Source organism: Neophocaena asiaeorientalis, unplaced genomic scaffold (assembly GCF_003031525.2).
Source record: "Neophocaena asiaeorientalis asiaeorientalis breed wild unplaced genomic scaffold, Neophocaena_asiaeorientalis_V1.1 scaffold91, whole genome shotgun sequence".
Lineage (NCBI taxonomy): Eukaryota > Metazoa > Chordata > Mammalia > Artiodactyla > Phocoenidae > Neophocaena > Neophocaena asiaeorientalis.
In genome coordinates, this window is record NW_020173198.1 from 3,479,131 (window position 1) to 3,499,137 (window position 20,007).

Sequence of the window (20,007 nt, forward strand, 5' to 3'; positions counted from 1 at the left end):
AAAAAAAGGTTCTGGAGAACCTAAGGGCAGGACAGGAATAAAGACACAGATGTAGAGAATGGACTTGAGGACATGGGGAGGGGGAAGGGGAAGCTGGGACGAAGTGAGAGAGTGGCATGGACATATATACACTACCAAACATAAAATAGATAGCTAGTGGGAAGCAGCCACATAGCACAGGGAGATCAGCTCGGTGCTTTGTGACCACCTAGAGAGGTGGGATAGGGAGGGTGGGAGGGAGACGCAAGAGGGAGGGGATATGGGGATATATGTATATGTATAGCTGATTCACTTTGTTGTACAGCAGAAACTAACACACCACTGTAAAGCAATTATACTCCAATAAAGATGTTAAAAAAAAAATGCTGATCCTTTGACTAGGCATTTCTGCCGTGCCCAGTATGTGCCAAGCACTGATTAGGAACTGAGAGTACAATGCTGAACAAGACAGTTGTCGTGGAACTCAGACTCATGGGGAAGGCCTGACAATACACAAGCTGGTTAAAAATTAAACAGGCTCATTTTGAGTTAGTGATAAATTCTACCCAGGAAAAGATGTGGCAGATCTCTATGAAGTGGGTAGGTTAGCACTGGATCAGATAGAGAAAACATTCTGGAGAGACGACATTGAGCTAAGGCCTGAATAATGAGAAGAAGCAAGGTCAAAAAGAGATCTGTGGGTAGACTACTCCTGGGTGAGGAAAGAGCTTACGTAAACTCTTAAGAGTGACAAAGTGAGAGAGTGGCATGGACATATATACACTACCAAACGTAAGGTAGATAGCTAGTGGGAAGCAGCCGCATAGCACAGGGAGATCAGCTCGGTGCTTTGTGACCGCCTGGAGGGGTGGGATAGGGAGGGTGGGAGGGAGGGAGACGCAAGAGGGAAGGGATATGGGAACATCAGTTATGTATAACTGATGCACTTTGTTATAAAGCAGAAACTAACAAACCATTGTAAAGCAATTATACCCCAATAAAGATGTTAAAAAAAAAAAAAGAGTGGATGAAGGTCAGACACCCCACGGAGCAGAAGACCTCCTGTGTGTCTGGATCATAGTGGGAGGTGGTGGCTTGGATTTAGGTTGGAGAGATAGGCAGGACCTGCTCACGCAGGGGTTTTCAGACCATGCTAATGAGACTTCGTGTGTTCTAAGTCCGTGGGAGCCAGTGAAGGATTTTATGCATGAGGTGAGGTACCTGCTTGTATTTCTGGAAGAGTGCAGTGGTGGCTGTATGAAGGATAGGTTGTGGGTTGTGCAGTAGAGAAAAAGAACACTAGAGAAGACAGAGAGCATTGAAGTATCCTGGGTTAGATACAGCTTGGATTGGAAGTGTGCAGTAGAGATAGAGGAAGTTGGACAACTTTGGTGTCAATTTTGGAGGTAGAATGAGATGAAGTTGTTGATGGATTGGATGTGAAGAGTAAGAGAAGGAGAGGGATTGAAGAGGATTCTAAAGTTTTCAGTTTGAAAAACGCAGAGAGATGGTGGTGTCATTTCAGGAGCTGGGGAGGCCGAACAAAGAATTAGGTTTAAAGCAAAAATGAAGAGTTCACGCAGGCGGGAGGCGATCTGGGGACATATGTATATGTATAGCTGGTTCACTTTGTTATAAAGCAGAAACCAACACACCATTGTAAAGCAATTATACTCCAATAAAGATGTTAAAAAAAAAAATGAAGAGTTATCCTTGACCATGACAGTTGCTATCCAGATAGAGATGACAAGCTCATCATTGAATATATGAATCTAGAGTCAGACACGCAGTCTGAACTCGAGCTATAGATTTTAGCTTCAACAGCACATACATGTTATTTAAAGCCACAGGACAGGAAAAAAGGAGAGGTGAGCCCTGGATTCCTGGTGTGTTTAAACCTGTCTGCTGAACTCAGATTCGTGCATCTAAATGCATACCCAACCTGTCCACCTAGATGTTGAGTAGGAATCTCAAGCTTAACATGTCCAAACCAGACGTCTTGACATTCCCCCTACAACGGTTTGACCCATTATCATCTTCATCTCAGTTAACGACAATCCATTTCTCCAGCATCTCAGACCAAAATTTTGAGAAATTCATATATATATGTATGTATATACACAGATATAGTAGTATATACTTGTAGTATATGCACACACATAATAAACATGTAGTATATTATTCATAAATATTCATAAATACTTGTGGTACTGAGCTCTTATATTCAGAAACTCTCGTCATTAAATTTTGTGCAAGGTTTTAAAGAACAGGATTAAATATCTTATGAATAAAACTTACTGAAAAAAATACAGTTACATCTTCATATTTCAGCTGATTAATGTTTACATGTCTCACGGATCATGATGGCTTCATTCTATCATGAAGTAATATTCCAAGGCATGACAGGCCCTGAGGGTGAGGGAAAAATTGTTGACATTTCTCTCTCTCTCTCTCTCTCTTTCGCTCTCTCTCTCTCTCACTTCACTCACAAACCATCAGGGAATCCTGCTGGTTCTACCTTTAACATCTCTCCAGAATCTGACCACTTCTCACCACCTCTGTTTACAACACCGCACCAAGCCCCAGTATGTCTACCCTGTATGGTCTGATCATCTGTATGGTCTCCTAACTGGTCTCCTACTGAGTTATTGACATAAATCACATCCTGATCACTCCTCTACTGAAAACCCACCAGTGGCTTTGCCATTTCACTCAGAGTAAAACCCGCAGTGCTCATAACAGCTTTCCAAGACCCTGCATCATTTTGTCCTCATGAGCTATTGGATGTCATCGTCTAGTTCAGCTACACTTGTCTCCTTGCTATTCTTCATTCTATCCAGCCATGTTTCTGCCTCAGGGTCTCTGCACTTGCTGTTTCCCAAATGGAACACTCTTTCCCCAGATATCTGCATGGCTTGTTCCCTCACTGCCTTCGAGTATTTGCTCAAGTATTGTCCCCCTCCCCTGCTGGCGCTCCTTATTTCCTATTTTTAATGTATCACCTTTTATCATAGTGTGTAATTGTATTTGTTTTAATTTTTTGATTGTCTATGTCCCTCTGCTGGAGTGTAAGCTTCCTAAAGACATACTTTTTAAATCTGTTTTATTTACAGATGAATTCCAAGTATCTAGAGTAGGCACAGAATAAGAAACAATAAATCTTTGTTGAATTAATGAGAAATGTAAATTCCTAGAAGAGACCTGAGTGTTTTTTCTCATTGATCTTTAGTTGTTTTTAAATCTCTGCTTAACTTAATCTTGATTTTTATTCTACCTCTGCGGGAGCTTTCTCTAGGTTTGTTCAACAATAGACTACTTAAGGTGGGGGGGTATCAAAAGGTTCTTGATCTCATTTCTAGTTCTTGAGCCATTTAAGGAAAAAATGGCTGCATTGCAGGTGGTTATTTTTTTTCCCCTCCTGCTGCTGTTGCTGGATAAGACTCACTTTATGAAATGGGCCATGTGATGCAGTAAACCAGAGCTCAGTGGCCACTAACTTCCTATGTCCGTGATTTGAATAAATACTTTTTCTCTATAAGAGAGAGGCTCATCCCCTCCAAGTACCAGGACGAAGGAGGAAAGAGGATGGCTTCTTCGAGTCAGGCAGACCTGAGTTTCAAACACAGCTTTCAGTTCCCTCTTGGGGGATCTTTGCACGGTTCAACTTCTCTGAAAACACGAAAGAAGTTAATGCAGTTGAGGTAATCAACGTGATGTTTCTGGCACAGCACAGTACGTGTTGCATGGTAACCACTCAGTTAATAAAAACAATTACTTATTTTCCCTGTTGGTTTGATATCACTTTCCTTTCCAAGTCAGAATGAAAATAGGAGATGGAAACTCTTGTTTTAAGGGTGAGTTGGGCCAACTCTCTACATTTGCCAAAGAGGTATTTTATCTTATTTGTTCAATCAGAAAAGAATACCTTTGTCGGTGAGCTTATTCCATTGTAAACACCATTGCTCTTCTGCTCAGGCTACAACTGAATGATTCTCTCCGTCCTGAACACGTGCATGTGGAATTTTGAATGTCGGTGTACCTTATTTTTGTTCTCAAAAATAACATCTTGAGAGAATCTGCCTTTTGGGATCTATCAAGTCCTGATTCAGCATTTAGTTATCCATACCAGCAATTTGATTTCTGCAAATAAATTTCGGAGCCCTTTTTTTTTTTTTTTTTTTTTTTTTTTTTTTTTTTTGCGGTACGCGGGCCTCTCACTGTTGGGGCCTCTCCTGTTGCGGAGCACAGGCTCCGGACGCGCAGGCTCAGCGGCCATGGCTCACGGGCCCAGCCGCTCCGCGGCATGTGGGATCTTCCCGGACCGGGGCCCTGCATCGGCAGGCGGACTCTCAACCACTGTGCCACCAGGGAAGCCCCCGGAGCCCTTTTTAAATGGCTGTGTAAATATCCTCCGAGGCAATAAGACTGAATGTTTGCATCCCTGAGCTCAAAAGGCTGAGCAGGCATGTTGCAGGGAAATTACCAGCCGAGTGCCAGGGCTCAGAACTCAGGAGTAGTTTAGGGAGATGCCCTGGTATCAGCTGTGAAATGTGGAAGAGCTATAACACAATTTTAAGAGAAATTCCAGCTTTATCCTTCCTTCACTTATTTATCCAACAAGCATTCATCAAATGGCTGACATATACTGTCTTTTTCTAGGTGCTAGGGACACAAGCGATAGTGGTAGTAGAAGTAGAAGCAGCAGCAGCAGTAGTCGGAATAGCTACCATTTTTTTAAAAAACTGAGCATCTGTGGCGGACCAGGTACTCTACCTGGGACTTCATGGCTATCAGCTCATACTCTGAAGATGATTTCTTTTTGCAGCAGCCAGTCATTTCTTCTGGGAATGAATCTCACCAGAGCATATTATTTTTCTCATGTTGGGAAAGGGAGGGCGTGGCAAGTTCAAGAAGGACTGCTATACTGGATTGATAGGATGAATGTAGAAGTCACAAGTGAGAGACTTGGGGATGCCACACCTCTTTCCCTCGAAGGGTAAGAAATAGAAATGCACAGCTGACGGTGTCTCTGATCAAGTAACCCCAGCTCACAGGTGAGTGGTCCCTAGGATAGTAATGGTGGAGTTAACTGCTTAGTGAAGGAAGGGACAATTGTTATTTGTTCTCGGTATGCTAACAGGGAAGATATGATTTCCTCATATATTATAAAACTGTCACTGCATTGTCCTGGCAGAAATGAATGCTGGTTTTGGTGAGGGTGCAAGCTTCCCAGGGAACTAAGGAGAAAAATCTAATGCTAGTGGGGAGGCCGAATTAGAATTGGGGCATCCACAGCCTTCTCTTCTTGTTGGATCCAGCACTATCTCTCCTCATTTGGAGCTGTCAAATTCAGCAGATGAGAGCCTTGATTCGACCTTAACGCGTGGCTGAGTTCCAAAGTATGCGAGATTCAAGAACATGGAAACACTGAAACTTTGTCCTCCGTTTTGGAAGAGTGTGGCTTCCAAAGAGCTCAGGGTTGGGGCGCTGAGTTGGAAGGCTTAGGAAAGGAGTCCCCAGAAAGACGTCATTATGGATTAAGGAGAGATAATGGGAAGTAAGGCTAGGGATACAGTCATATGGGAAACATCCTTCTGAAGGCTCAGCCCTTCCTCACTTAGTGTGACTATAGGTAACAGGTGCGAGACTAAGTGACAACTTGGGGCATCTTACATGAAGGCTCTGCAAAGTTCACTTGACCTTTCATTCATTCATCAACCTTGTGCTCAGCCCCAGCTACGGGTCAAACACTGCATGGTGGCAGTACAACCAGTCATGGTTCTTGGCATCGTAGGGCTAATGTTTTGGTGACGGGAAGAAAGAATAAACAAATCTGTGAGTAAATAAGAGAATTACAAATTGCGATAAGTTCTAGGAAGGAAATAAGGCGAATGATGGCTTTAGATAAGGTGCCTGTGGAGAGCTTCATTGAAGAGGAGTCATTTGGGTGGAAAACTGAGAGGTGAGAAGGAGCCAGTGTACAAAGGACTGGGGACAGAGGGAGAGGAGGCAGGATAGTGAGGGCAGAATTCTTCTGAAATTCGGAGCAGTAATTCTCAACCTTGGCTGCCCTTTGGAATCTCTTGAGAGAACCTAGAATTTACTGAGGCCTGGTTCCCGCCTCCAAGAGACTGTGATCTCACTGGTCTGGGGTTGGTCCTGGGAATTTGTATTTTTTAAAACCTAGCGCCCACCCCAGTGATTCTAAAGTACAGCCAGGTTTGCAAAACCCTGGCTTAGAGGAAGAGAAAGGAGCAGGTATGGCTGGAACCTAGTGAGGGGGGAGAAAAGAGACAAGAAGAGGTTAAAAAAAAAAGGGGGCAGACTGTAGATCTTTCAGGGCCTTGGAGGTTGTTATAAGGAGTTTGATTTTAGACAGTCAAATAAATTTATTCGTTTCTACTGTAGCTGTGTGTGTGTGTGTGTGTGTGTGTGTGTGTGTGTGTGTGTGTTGACTGGGGAAGACTGAAAACCAGGAAATACATGAGAGGGGTCAGTATCTACTCCCTGACTGTCCTGCCGAAGTCATCAGAAGAGAGGAAGATGAAGGGATGACAGCTGTCTCAGCCCCCAGAGGGATGAAAGCCAGGTTGCTGCCGCTGAGGCAACTCCTAAAGCTTAAATGACAGACTGGATTTCTTGATATCTCCCCGATGAATATACCGGCAAAAAGTGGAGGGGCAAGTTACCAAGAGATTAGTGAGGATTACTGTAGGGGAGGGATGGGAATTTATTCTCCAGGACTCAGAATGAATAGGGACCTGGGGTGATGCCATCCCATCCAGGTGCCTCAGAGTCCCTCGCTACCTGAGAATGGTCCACGGACCAGCGACACCAGCATCCCATGGAGCTTGTTGGACAGACACCCCAGGACTGCTGACTCCAAAGCTGCATTATGACAGGATCTCCATGTAATTCACGTGCATTTAGAAGCTTGGGAAATGCTGCTTTAGCTGTTTCCTGTCAAGGCTCAGCTCAGCCCACCCAGGGCAAAAATTCAAATCCAGCTGCCACTCTTCCCTTACTTATTCCAGGTCTGGCTACTTCCTTCCATCTCCGTGATTTCTCTTTCCTGCCACTGGTGAAGGCCCATCCTCTCTCTCCCCTCTGTGTTCCTCTTCCCCAAATTGTAGTTACCTTCTCTCACCTGCTCACCTACTGTCTCTGCCTCCATCTCCAACTAATTGTCTCTGTCTTTCTTTTCGTGAGTACAGATAGGGGACTTGGCAGGGCCCTTCCACACGCACTATTTAGCTGATCCCACAGCAGCTTTGCTTCTCTCCAGTTTACAGATGAGGCCACTGAGGCTGAGGGAGATTAGACCACTTGCTCAAGGTCACACAGTAGCAAGTAGGGGCCCCGGGCTGAAGCAAGATCTGTCGGATTCTAAAGCCTATGCTCTTAATAATGAAGAAACACAGTTCTCTGCATGAACAGTTTTATTGATTTTCCTATAGGACATGCTCATTCCTTCTTCTGAACCTCTGCATAGCATTCTGTACCTGTGGCAGAAGAATATTTATGAGATATTCACCATTGGTTCTCCCCTGATTTCTCTTCTGTCCTATACCTTACTTCTCACAATTAAAGAGAAAGAGAAAGAGAGGCTTAGTATTGCATTTAATACCTCAGGCTGGCAAACAGAAATAACCTGCTGGTTCTGGCTTTTGCGTTCAAAAAGCCTGAACTTTCTGGGGAGAGAGGATTTAGAAGACAGGCTATATTCGCAGGATCTAAGAAGCAGGAGAGGATGGTTGATGCACTGTGCCTTGCCCTGGGCTGGGATAAGGAGAGGAGCCGTGTGAGAGAGGATGACATAGCTCAAAGGCAACCCCTGTGCCTGGATTCTCAATAGAGCATCCGTTTGGAGAACCAGCGACCTCAGAGAGGTCTGGGGGCCCATCTTGGAAGTTGGGACCAGAAGCAGCCTTTTCACGATCCCATTGCTCCTTGTTGCAGAGTAATAACAGAGAGCCACGGGTGTGGACAGGAGTGCGAGGTCTCCCAGCAGCAGCCTCCATGGACCAACACCTGAGGGTGGGGCCGGATGATGGATGAACCAGGAGGTACTTGCCCCAGACTCTGAGTCCATGACGTCCGGAACTTAGAACAAGATTAAGCTTCCGCCACTTGGCAAGAATGGAAACACAAAAGAAAATTAGTTGAGTTGGTAAGAAAATGATTCTATTTCTTTGCAACTGAGTTTGAGGACAGAGAGTTGTGGCCACCTCCAGCCTCTCCAGAGGCGGGCGCTGTCTTTCCCTGGCCCCGTGTCCTGCCCAGCTCTGGGATCGGATCTGCAGCTTCTGCAAGCCCTGCCCCCTGGGCCCAAGGTCTTTGGAAAACAGCTCAGGGTCTCCCCAGAGCCCTCCTCTCTTCCTCGATCCAGGGCATTGCACAGATCTCCCTGCTTCCCTAGGGAAGGCGGGGCCTCCCTCAGTGCTCCTGCATAATTGGGACGATGCGCAGGAAAATTAGAAAGGTCATTAATCACCGTGGAGCCCAAGGCAGCTCTCCGGGACCTATTCTTCATGATGATTAATGGGAGGCATCTCCTCCCCACTCCTCGATTCATTTTCCTGCCACCATTCACTCACTTTCCTTCGCTGTGTCCTCTTCGTCCCCGTCTGACAGAACGGGGGTTTCTGGAGACCACCAACTCAGGGTCAGGTCTTTTCTGGCTGTCTTCATTGCCACCAGACCTGGAGTGGACCCAGGGCGAGCCCCCCGATCAGACGCACAGCTGACAGCCCTGGGCAGGTCACTTCATCTGGGGGAGCCTCAGCTGCTTCATCAAGAAAATGCGGGCGCACATAACAATTGACTTGCAGGTTTGTGAAGATGAAACGGGAAGAGGCACATAGCAGTGCCAGATATGCTCTCTGGACAAGAGTGAGGCTGCCTAACGTGTTAATGTCTCTCTCCCTCTTTTATTGTTATTTTTATTGCTCTGATGAGTATTGCTGTCCTTCAGTGCTCTTGCAGTCCTTAATCACTAGGAAGGACTGAGGGTAGATCCAAGGGATCTCACTGCTCTTTGATGAGGATGGTGATGATGAGATTTCCTGGGTGCTAGTACCGTCAACAACCCTGAGAGGCACACATTATTAGGCCCATTTTACGCCTAAGAAAACATGTTCAGAGAGGGAGAGTAACCAGCTCAAAGTCACACAGCTAATAAACAGCAGAGGAGGAACTTACACTCAATTCCATTTGATGCCAGAGCTTGTGTTCTTCTGAGAACCAGACACACCAGCTGTCCTTTCTCAGGAGCTGCGTGCTTCTTCCTTGTCTCTTCTTTTCCCAGCCTCCAGATGGGGCTGCCCTTTCCCCGCAGGACTAGCCAAGTTCAGGTCATGCTCGAATAGCCTCCTCTTCTCCTTTTGTTTGCCAATTAAACTCCCACTCGGCTTGCTGCTGCTTAAGATAAGCAGTTCCTTCTGCCCACTGCTGCATTGAGCCCAGGGTCTCGCTCTGACCAGCCCCCAATCAAGAGACACTTGATTTTCCTGAAGAAAACTATATCCTGGGGCATTTGAGTGAATGTATAAGGAAAGAGCAGACCCTGTCAAGTTAAAGCACGGCGAAGGACTTTTCTGAGGCTGGCAGAAATGAAGCAATGTTACCCTGTCAAATACAAAACCTTGGAGAGGGGTGGAAAACATTGGAAGACCAAGATGGAATCATGGTTCTGTTGTTGACTTGCTGGGTGAACTTGGGCAAGTCATTCTCCTCTAGGGTGGGTTCCTTAGCACAATTACAGGGTGAAAGTAGATCCTGAAAGTTTAAAGGTGGAGCTAAGATGCTGGGATGGGGGGAGAATTTGCACAAGAGGAAAGGTGTTGGAGGAGAGAAGACTTGAGAGGGAAGGGGCCAATGCTTTGGCCTCCCCTGGCCTTCTGCAAGACACCCATTGTGAGAGACCAGATCTCAGGCAGCGTGGATGTCTCAGGGAGAACTCAGGGGACTTATTGGGGAGCTGTGTAACAGTAGGAAGGAAGATGAAAATATAATGATAACCATGAAAGTATCAGTGATGGTATTAAAGGTGTTGGGGAACATTTATTAAGCAACAATTATGTGCCATTGTTTACCATAACCCTATGAAACAGCTACCAACTAGCATCTTCGTGTCACAGAGGAGAAACCTGGGGTGCAGAGGGGTTGGGTCATTTACGCAAGAACACATAGGGAACAACTGGCAAGGCCGGGTCTTGAACCCTTGTCTTTTCAACTCTAGAGTCAGAGCTCTTAGTGCCCACGCTTGGCTGAGATTCACCACAGTGTCGTGTGGATCTGGTATCCGGTGGCCCAGGGAGTCCTGGGTACCTGGGTGCATAGAGGCTTTCTCCATATCCACAGCTGCTGCCTCAGATTGCCTGCTTAGAAAACCAGCCCACCTGAGTACCTGGGACCAGCTACATAATATTATGGGGCTCAGTGAAAAATGAGAATACAGGGCCCTTTGTTTAAAAATCATTAAACTTTTTTTTTTTTTTTTTTTTTGCGGTACGCGGCCCTCTCACTGCTGTGGCCTCTCCCGTCGCAGAGCACAGGCTCCGGATGCGCAGGCTCAGTGGCCATGGCTTACGGGCCCAGCCGCTCCGCGGCATGTGGGATCTTCCCGGACCGGGGCACGAACCCGCGCCCCCTGCATCGGCAGGCGGACTCGCAACCACTGCGCCACCGGGGAAGCCCTAAAGATCGTTAAACGTTTTAAAGTAGCAAAGGGCACGAACCCGCGACCCCTGCATCGGCAGGCGGACTCGCAACCACTGCGCCACCGGGGAAGCCCTAAAGATCGTTAAACGTTTTAAAGTAGCAACAGCAGAGCGCTTAACTGAGCATGAGGTCCTTCTGCGCTCAGGGCCCTGTGTGACACTTACCTGGCCCCAGCACCCATTCCCAACACACTCTTCCCAAAGGCAGGGCTCTGTCCCCTGTCCCCTTGGTTACTCTCTGGCTCTTCCTCAGAATGGAAAGTTTAGATCCCTCCCTCCCTTAATGGTCCCTGCACCTCTGTCCTGGGCTGGTTTCCATGAACTCATCTTGGTGTTTGCCAGATGCCAAGTAAGGGCTGTCAAATGTCTGCTGCTCCATAGGCCACTGGAATAAATTACTCTCCCTTCATGCCTGTGACTGTCCATTCCTAACCCAGAAGAAATGTTCCAGAATATAAGCAAGTGCTAAAGGCCTTCTCTAATTAGCTGGCTGGCGGTTAACGGGGGATTTCACCGGGCAGAGGCTTCTGGTGGTTGGTGCGTAATTACCACGGAAACATTCACGCCACCCTCAGTGCTTCGCTCAGCCTTTTTCCCCAGGGAGTAGACATTGCTTGGCAAAAGCTGCATCTGGGCTATTGACATTGTCTGTGAGAGAAATAAATGGACAATTAGAAGCAAAACAGGTTGAGAAGCAAGGCTTGTTGGAGCAAAGTTTTACCCGCATCCATCCTGGGGCCTAATTGATGCTGTAGTCCCTGCATGAGAGGAAATCATTGGAAGGTGATGGATTCAGTTTGGATGGATCCTGTTTTGTTAAGCTCAAGGACAGGGAAAAATGCCTAATTAGGAGCCAGACTTTCCTGTCTTTTAGAGGCAGCTGCTGGGTTGGCCAGGAGATATAAAGACTTTTATTTCTTTTTCCATTTTTACACACAAATATTTATTGATTCTCTCCATCAGTGGAGTGAAGCCCCACTATCACTGTGTAAGTGGGATCAAAAAAAAATTTAATCTTGTAAAATGCAGAATCATTTTCTTGTGAAGGTTATTGAATGAGAACAGGGGTTGGATGAAGTGTGAGAGCTGGGTTAGTCAGGTTGAGCTAGGCTCTGCTGAAGTAACAAATAAACCCTAACATTTCAGTTGGCTTAACACAATAAAGGTCATTGAATGGGTCATGCCAAGTTCAGCTGTGGCCAGGCAGCTTTTTATATCATGTTTCCTATGCCACCCGAACACGTGGACTTCAAGTTGCTGCAGGAGGAGAAGAGAAGGGTGGAGGAAGTACCACACAGGTTCTTAAAGGCCATGGGGCAGAAGAGACACATCTTGTTTTTCCTTGCAGTCCATTGGCTACATCGCTCAAACCTAATGACATGCGAGACCGGGAAATACAGGGAGACCATGGAATTTTGGTAGCACCAAATAAACATGCCACCATATTGCATTGAAAGAACTAGTCAAAAATGCAAGCCCTTTTGGAGAATGTGAATGGAGAGACCAACAGCTCCTGGATCCATACCACCTTCTTTTACCTGGCTCTGCTTCCAAGGGTCACATTAAATGTCATACCAAAGAGTGAAGACAGTATCCTCCTTCCTGGAAAGCCTTTTCCCACTGCCTGGGCTGTTGTTTGCTGGTTTTCCACCTACACCCTGGGAACCAGGACTGTGTCCAATGCACTCCCACCCAGGCTCTCTTGCTTCTGCATCCAAAGGCCAAAAAGAGAGAGTTAGAACAGGAAGGAGAGCTCGGACTGGCCAGTTCTAGAGGGGACAGCACCCAAAAGGTTGAGAGAAAAGGGAAGGTATCTAGAAAGGCCTCACAAAGGAGGGCACATCACACCAGACTTTTGAAGAGTGAAGGATGCATTCACTCATTCATTCATTCATTCATCATTCATTCACTTATTCATCCATTCATTCACTGACTGGTGCCTGCAGGGACTAAATGAGACCACCTTTGCTCCCTAGGGATATAGGCTCGAGCAAGCAGTGGGCACAAAGCAGAATTAAGATGCAATAAATGTCTTCAGAGGTGCATAAAGGACCGCGCAGACTCTGGAGAAGGAAAAAGGAAATTCTCTGTGAACCAGAGGTATCCAGGAAGGCCTGTGGTGGAGGGGAAATTTGACTTGTATCTTGGAAAATGGATATTAATTTATGTTAGTGTTAACTTCAGGGTTGTATTAGAGATATTATTGCACAAGGCACACACATTTGTGGTTAAAAATGTAGGAGACAACAGGTAAGTAAACTAAACAGAAGAAAATTAGCCAACAGCTATTAATATTTTGACATCTATCTGCCCATCTACCTACCTATCTATCTATAAAGTATGGCCATTCTATGGATATTCTTTTATGATCTACTTTTTATTTTATAATATAATAATCAATTCTGTATTAATAAATGCAGATCATTTTAAACAGGTGAATCATATTCTGTTGTAGGAATATACCTTCCTTTCTTTAATCAGTCGTCTATTGTTGGATATTTACATGGCTTGAGATTTTTTGTCATTATAAATGCAGTTGTGATTAAGATCTTTGTAAATGAATCTTTGTGCAGTGGTTTGCTTAGGAAAAAATTGAGTGTGTTTTCAGTCGGTAGGGATTTGAGGCTTGACATGAAGGATATTCTTGGCAGAAGACTCAGAGAAGACAGAGGCATAGAATCGGGAGCGCACGAGCAGATAACAGGAGCCACAATGCACAGTTAACTGCAAGCCTACGGTGTGCCAGCCACTGTGCTACAAGCCTTCACATACACCACCCTGTGCAATCTTCATAAGAACCATTTGAGGAGTATTGGGCTATTCCCATCTTACCGATGAGGAAACTGAAACACAGAGAGGTTAAGTTACCTGCTCAGGGTCACACAGTAAATAACTGAGTTAAGAGTGGACATCAGTTCGTGAGACCCCAAAGCTCAGGCTCAGTTCACTTAGTAAGTGGTAATCAAGGTTATCACGCTGGTCAGTTAGTAATAATGGCTCTGTTTTTGCCTTCACACCATTACTTAGGTAGACATGTGAAAAAAAAATGGCACGAAGGCTCTCGTGTCTTCAGGCGGGCACAGGCGCCAGTGAGGACTAACAAGCCTTCATTGCTTTCTCATCAGGATGGGTGATGTCAGCAAAACTTCTTGCTTGGAAATATATTGTTTTGAACTTGGCAACCTGTAAGCTGGGTTGCCATGGTTACCAGAGGTCCCTGGGGAGCGATGAACATAAAGGGCGGGCTTGAAACACAGTCAAGTCCTTCCCCTCCAGCCTCACTCTTAGCTGGTGATAGTCTTTGACACCCTCACGTGCTCAGGGAACCCCACACCACCATATTCATGCACAACCAGGTTGAATACTCCAGTCTTTTCAGCATGTAATTGCTGTTAATATTTATGGGACGCAGTGGGGAAGCACTTCATGTGGATAATCTTCTTTAATCTTCCCCAAACCATACACGATATGTGCTGCTGTTATTGCTATCTTACAGGTGAAGCCACAGAGACACAGAGAAGTTAAAAGGCTCGCTCGGATGTCACACAGCTAGCAAATGGCAGTCTGTCTCCAGAGCAAGTGCTCATAAATAGCTCATCCTGCGGCTTCCCTGGCGGCGCAGTGGTTGAGAGTCCGCCTGCCGATCCAGGGGACACAGGTTCGTGCCCCGGTCCGGGAGGATCCCGTGTGCCGCGGAGCGGCTGGGCCCGTGAGCCATGGCCGCTGGGCCTGCGCGTCCAGGGCCTGTGCTCCGCAGCGGGAGAGGCCCGCGGACCGCAAAAAAACAAAAAAAAAAATAGCTCATCCTTGCTAGAGCCAAGATCTTTAGGAAGTCACAGCAAACAACATCTCCAGGCGTCTTGTTGGTACCTAGCTTCTAAAAATTGCTGAAGGGAATATGGGTTCTTAGAAAGGCCGTAAAAGGTTTTAGGCAAGAAAGATACGGGGCATTAGCAGGGCTGTCCTAAAACAACTAGATAAATAGAAGCAACAAAAGGAAGTCCAAATTCAAATGTTCCCAGGCATCCAAGCAGTTAGGCCTAAGGAGACCGCAAAAAAACAAACAAACAAAAAATAGCTCATCCTTGCTAGAGCCAAGATCTTTAGGAAGTCACAGCAAACAACATCTCCAGGCGTCTTGTTGGTACCTAGCTTCTAAAAATTGCTGAAGGGAATATGGGTTCTTAGAAAGGCCGTAAAAGGTTTTAGGCAAGAAAGATACGGGGCATTAGCAGGGCTGTCCTAAAACAACTAGATAAATAGAAGCAACAAAAGGAAGTCCAAATTCAAATGTTCCCAGGCATCCAAGCAGTTAGGCCTAAGGTCATCGTGAAAATCCCAGCAGGTAACACAGGATGGCAAGGAGTTCTAAAGATCAATGTTTACTCTACTTCAATAAAATTAAATTAAATTAATAAAAATAAAAACCACTCTGACCCTGATGCCCAAGCTCTTGGCATCAGGCTGCATGTCCACATCTCTAGACTCACCTGTCTCCTCCCCAACGATGCCCCATTTGTACCATTCTTGTTTTTGTTCTTCTCGGAGCTCCGAAGTGTTAAGAGAATCTGCAACTGTTTCATAGAACAGAAGAGGCCACAGAGCATACGATGTTAATTGGGCTTGTTTTGTGGGGAGGAACGCCTGTCTTGGTGTCAGGACACCATGTAAAAATGTGTTTTTATTCCACATAAATTAGCCTGTGTGTTCACCCCACGCTAGTGAAGGCCTGGTGGCCGAACGGGACTTGGCATTAACTCTGCCCACGAAGATCACTCATTAGTATAAGCAGGGTCCCTGTCCGCATTTTCTTTTGTCTCTTTTCCCAGACCAGAGCAGAACACAGGGTCTAATTGGGAGGCAGATTGCAGAGCAAATGTGAGTGAGCTTTCTCTTCCCAAATACTTCTCTTTAGCCTTTCTACACTAGCAGAGGAATAATCCAGGACAGGGTCAGGCTGCAGTGAGAGTAGGATGTAGACTCGTAGTGCCTGCAAGCCAGAGACTTAGAAAAGTGTATTCGTGGAATCTTGGAAACTCAATTCAGAGAATCTTAATAATGGAGAGCTGTTTTAATCATAGATGCTCAGAATTACAGTCTCAGAATTTTACATTCTTAGAATTGTGGAAATAAAGATGCAGCCAGACATCAGGATCACAATTGCCCTCCACGAGCCTGCATTTCAGCTAGGTTGGACTTTCCCCATTTCCTCAAATGGGCTTTTGTTTCCCTCCTCCTGCCAGCCCCTACTCCCTTTGTCTGACTAGTTCATGATCATCATTCATGTCTCAGCTGAGATATCACTCCCTCTTGGGGGCCTTTCTCTCCATCTGCACTAAGACAGGCCCCTATGAGAGGAAAATGAAAGCAAGTCCCTCACCTTCCCTCATCATTCTCTTCTCCCCTGAATTGACTTAATGCTTCCCCAAGAGCTCCCCCACTTCAAGTAGTCTGCAAAGTCTTTCAACGGAGGGGTTTTAGCTCTTTCATTCACCCCCGGATCCCCAGTGCCAGGCACATGCCTGAGCCAGAGAAGATACTCAGTAATATCACTGTTGAATGAATGACTGCATAAATGATCTTGGATTCTCTAGCTCTCAGGACTGGAAGGAACTTCAGTGTTAACCTTACTCACCTCCTTTCCCCAAGTCCTCTGCAGAATCCCGGACCAATAGTTGTTCTGCCTCTTCTTGAACTCCTGCAGAGAAGGGGAGCTCACCATCTCCAGGCAGGCACAGCGATCCTTCCACTGTAGACAGGCTCATATTACGTACCCTGTGACGTTACCTCCCTACCCCGGATGTAACTCCTGGCACGACCTAGCACAGAGAAGAGCAGACTTGCAGTCCCAAAGAGCTCAATGGCAAGAATGATTCCGCAAAGGCTTATAACAGATGCCTCACACTGGCAAACTGGTGACGTAAGAGTTGTATTTGACATAGAGTCTGACTTTCTAGTTCCATGATTTCCAAAAGCTAAACTTCTTTGAAAGTATAATACAGATACAGAAAAGGGCACATATCACGAGGGTACAGCTCAGTGGACTTGCATAAAGTGAGCTCAATTGTGCAACCAGCCCAGAGGAAGAAACAGGACAGGACCAGTGCCTACTGCCCCCTGTGGTCACTCTCTGCAAGATCCTGCTCTCTTGACCTCATGTTGATGGAATCCTGCGGATGTATTCTGTTGACTATTCAACATTCTAAGATTTGGAAGAATCCACACTGAAACCTGGCAACACTGCATCCCCAGTTCCCTATGGCAGCTGTGGCTGGGTCTGAATGACAGCTACCCTTTTATGTGGTGCACATGCTGTGCAACCGGTCCCAGGTCTCACCACTCCCATCCCGGGTGCATCTGACATGCTTCCCTTTGCTTGCCCCTGTAGGCATTCAATATTTTCCGATTATTGCCCAATTTTCCCCTAGATGTTGGCACCTCTAGTAGCTACATTATTTCATATGCGGAAGGCTTGTGGTGGAGCAGAACAACGTTTTTGCTTTGGAAATAGATAGACATGAGTTGGAATCCTGATTTGTTACTAACTGGAGGGTCTACATAGCATAAGGCTTCAGAACATGGGCTCTAGTGCCAGATAGCTGGGTTCAGGTGGGTTTCAGTATGATCTTGGGCAAGTTATTTCACCTCTCCCTGCCTCTGTTTCATCTGTTAAGTGGACAAAACAATGGTCCCTACTTCACAATGTTGAGATGAGGGATACATGAGTTCATGTTTGTAAAGCACTTTGAACAGTGAGTCCTGGCACATGAGACACGTTTGTTAAACAGTTAAATAGATACCGTTAAGTATGTTATGTCGCTCTTCAGAAACTCAGTTCAGTTACCTCACCTATAAAATGGGAGAAGTAATGCCAGCTACCCAGGTTTGTTGCTAGAATTCAATGAGAGAACCCATATTCAGGGGCTCCCACAGGTAGATGTCAAATGAATTTTTTGTTCTCCTTCCACCAAGAGGCACCCATTTGACTTTGGTTTCCACATGAACAATAAACAGAACTATTCAGGACTTGGCTTTGTTTTGGTCTTGGTGGTCCTATGGCCACCTTACCATCCTCCCCTTCTGCCAATGCCCAGCCCTGGAATGGGGCTTAACAGCTTGAGTCTCTCTGCTTCTCTGGCTTTCTCCCCTTAAATATTCATGGCCATACATGGCCTTTATTGTCACAGCTTATTTATTAATATGTTTGAAGCTGAAGCTGGACATTTTTTTTCTGTCTTATCCATAGTTCATTTTTACATATACATTCTTTTTTTTAATATTCTTTTCTCTTTCTGACTTACTTCACCTAGCATGAGAATCCTAGTTGCATGCATGTTGCTGCGAATGGCATTATTTTGTTCTTTTTTATGGCCGAGTAGTATTCCATGGCATATATGTACCACATCCATTCATCTGTGCATGGACATTTAGGTTGTTTCCATGTCTTGGCTACTGTGAATAGAGCTGCTATGAACATATGGGTGCATGTATCTTTTTGAATTATTGTTTTGTGTGGATATATGCCCAGGAGTGGGATTGCTGGATCACATGGAAAACAGTATGGAGGCTCCTCAGAAAGCTAAAAGTAGAATTACCATAGTTCATTTTTATAAGGCAAATCCTCAAACTTAAAATGTCCGTCTCTCTAAGGTTTCCATTTCAGGAGTTATTTTTCACGTTGTTCAGCGTTTTGACACGAAAGACCTGTTCTCAAGAGGAATCAAGCTGCTCTGAATGACATGTTATTCATTCATTAGTTCATTCACTCACTCGTTCGTTCATTCATAAAACATACCTTAAGCACCATGCTTGTTTTTTGGGGGGATAAAGTCTTTATTGATAAATAGGTTAAATAGAATAAATAGAACGGTGGCTTGTTAGGGAATAAAAATGCAAGCAGAATCTCAGTCTTTCTCCACCCTGGCCCCTAGTTCTCGGCTTCTGCTCCTTACTGGACACTTTGGACAGTGAGGCCTTGCTGGGCAAGCCAGGCCTTCTTGGGCCCTTGGGGGTCTCTATCTTCCTGGCCAGTGACACAGGCATCATCTTGGACCCGCTGCCCTTAGGAGGAGCAGTAGCCTTGACTCTTGGCCTCCTCAGCTGCTTGGACAGTGACCTCTTTAAGGACCTTGGCTCCCCTCTTTTTTTGTTTGGGGAAGCAGCTCCATTCTTGCCCTTGGTGACCATGAGTTTTGAACTCTGACTGTCAGCTTTTGTTTTCCTGTGGACCTTGGCATCTCAGCGGCTCCTTCTGCCTTTGACCTTTGACTTCCTCCCTGGTTCGTTGGCACTGGGAGGGGCCTGTGTAGCCTCGACCGGCCGTGGGGAGGCCTTCCTGGCCTGGCCCAGTTTTCCCTCTTGGTCTTTGGTCTGGCTACCTTTCCTGGGGGTCTTCTCCTTAGGTACTCCTGGTTTGGAGGGAGGCGCCCTCACCTCTGCTGGCTTCTTGAGTCCTCTTTTCACCTCACTGGGTTGGGAAAGTCCTTCTTTGCCTCACTTGGTTTCTTGGGGCCCTTCTCCTCAGCCTTACTGGATCTCCTGGGAGCTGTCACGGTGGACGTCTTCTTGGGCTGAATTTTCCTTTTATTCTTGGGAACTAATTTGAAGCTGCTGGTGGCCCCCTTGGCCTTGGAGTTGATGGGCCTGAGGAAGAGGCCAAGGCCTGCTTCAGCATGTACTTGAACTGAATGACTTCCACTGTCGGATGCTTCAGCAGGATGTAAACCCTGATGGTTGCACCGAGGTGCCCTGGCACTGCAGCCATGCACAGCACCGGAAACTAGCGGTGTGGCATTTGGTCTCCATTATGGCTCAGGCCTGGCTTTTCAGACCTAGACCATAAGGATGATTCTACCATGGAGGTCGAGGAGGTCAAGGTGTCACTGGAGGCGAAGTTCCTGGGAGCCATTGCACAGGCAGATGTAGGTGGCCAACCCCCTCCCCCAGGCATCATCATATTGTTTTTAAGGAGCTAAAAAACCCAAATCCTTAGCGTCTGAGTGGCACTGCTTCCATTAGTCTTCACAACAATACTTTGAGTGCATTGATAAACATAATACCGATTATTGGCTAAGGGTATACTCTGTGCTATGCATGGCACTGGGCATTTCATGCACAAACCATTCATCTCCCCAACAATACAGCAAGGAAGGTGCAATCACCCCCGTTTACAGATGAGGAAACTGAGGCTATTACAAGGTTGCTCAGTGAAGCAGTGAGCTCTCACGTCTCTATGGGCTAAATCCAAGATTACTGCTCTTTACACTTTAACTTCTCATCTTAGTCAGCAAGGACTTGGTTACCGAGG

At 46.0% G+C, this 20,007-nt stretch overlaps 1 protein-coding gene across 1 annotated transcript; it reads right to left on the bottom strand.

Annotated features, from left to right (window-relative positions):
• Positions 1-7,443: 7,443 nt before the first annotated feature.
• On the bottom strand, positions 7,444-19,505 carry LOC112399267 (histone H1oo-like). The gene is given in 6 exon segments (XM_024744343.1): positions 7,444-7,481; positions 8,577-8,681; positions 16,336-16,398; positions 18,653-19,168; positions 19,171-19,343; positions 19,474-19,505. Coding segments are annotated over 6 exon segments (927 nt in total).
• Between the last annotated feature and the right edge of the window lie 502 nt (positions 19,506-20,007).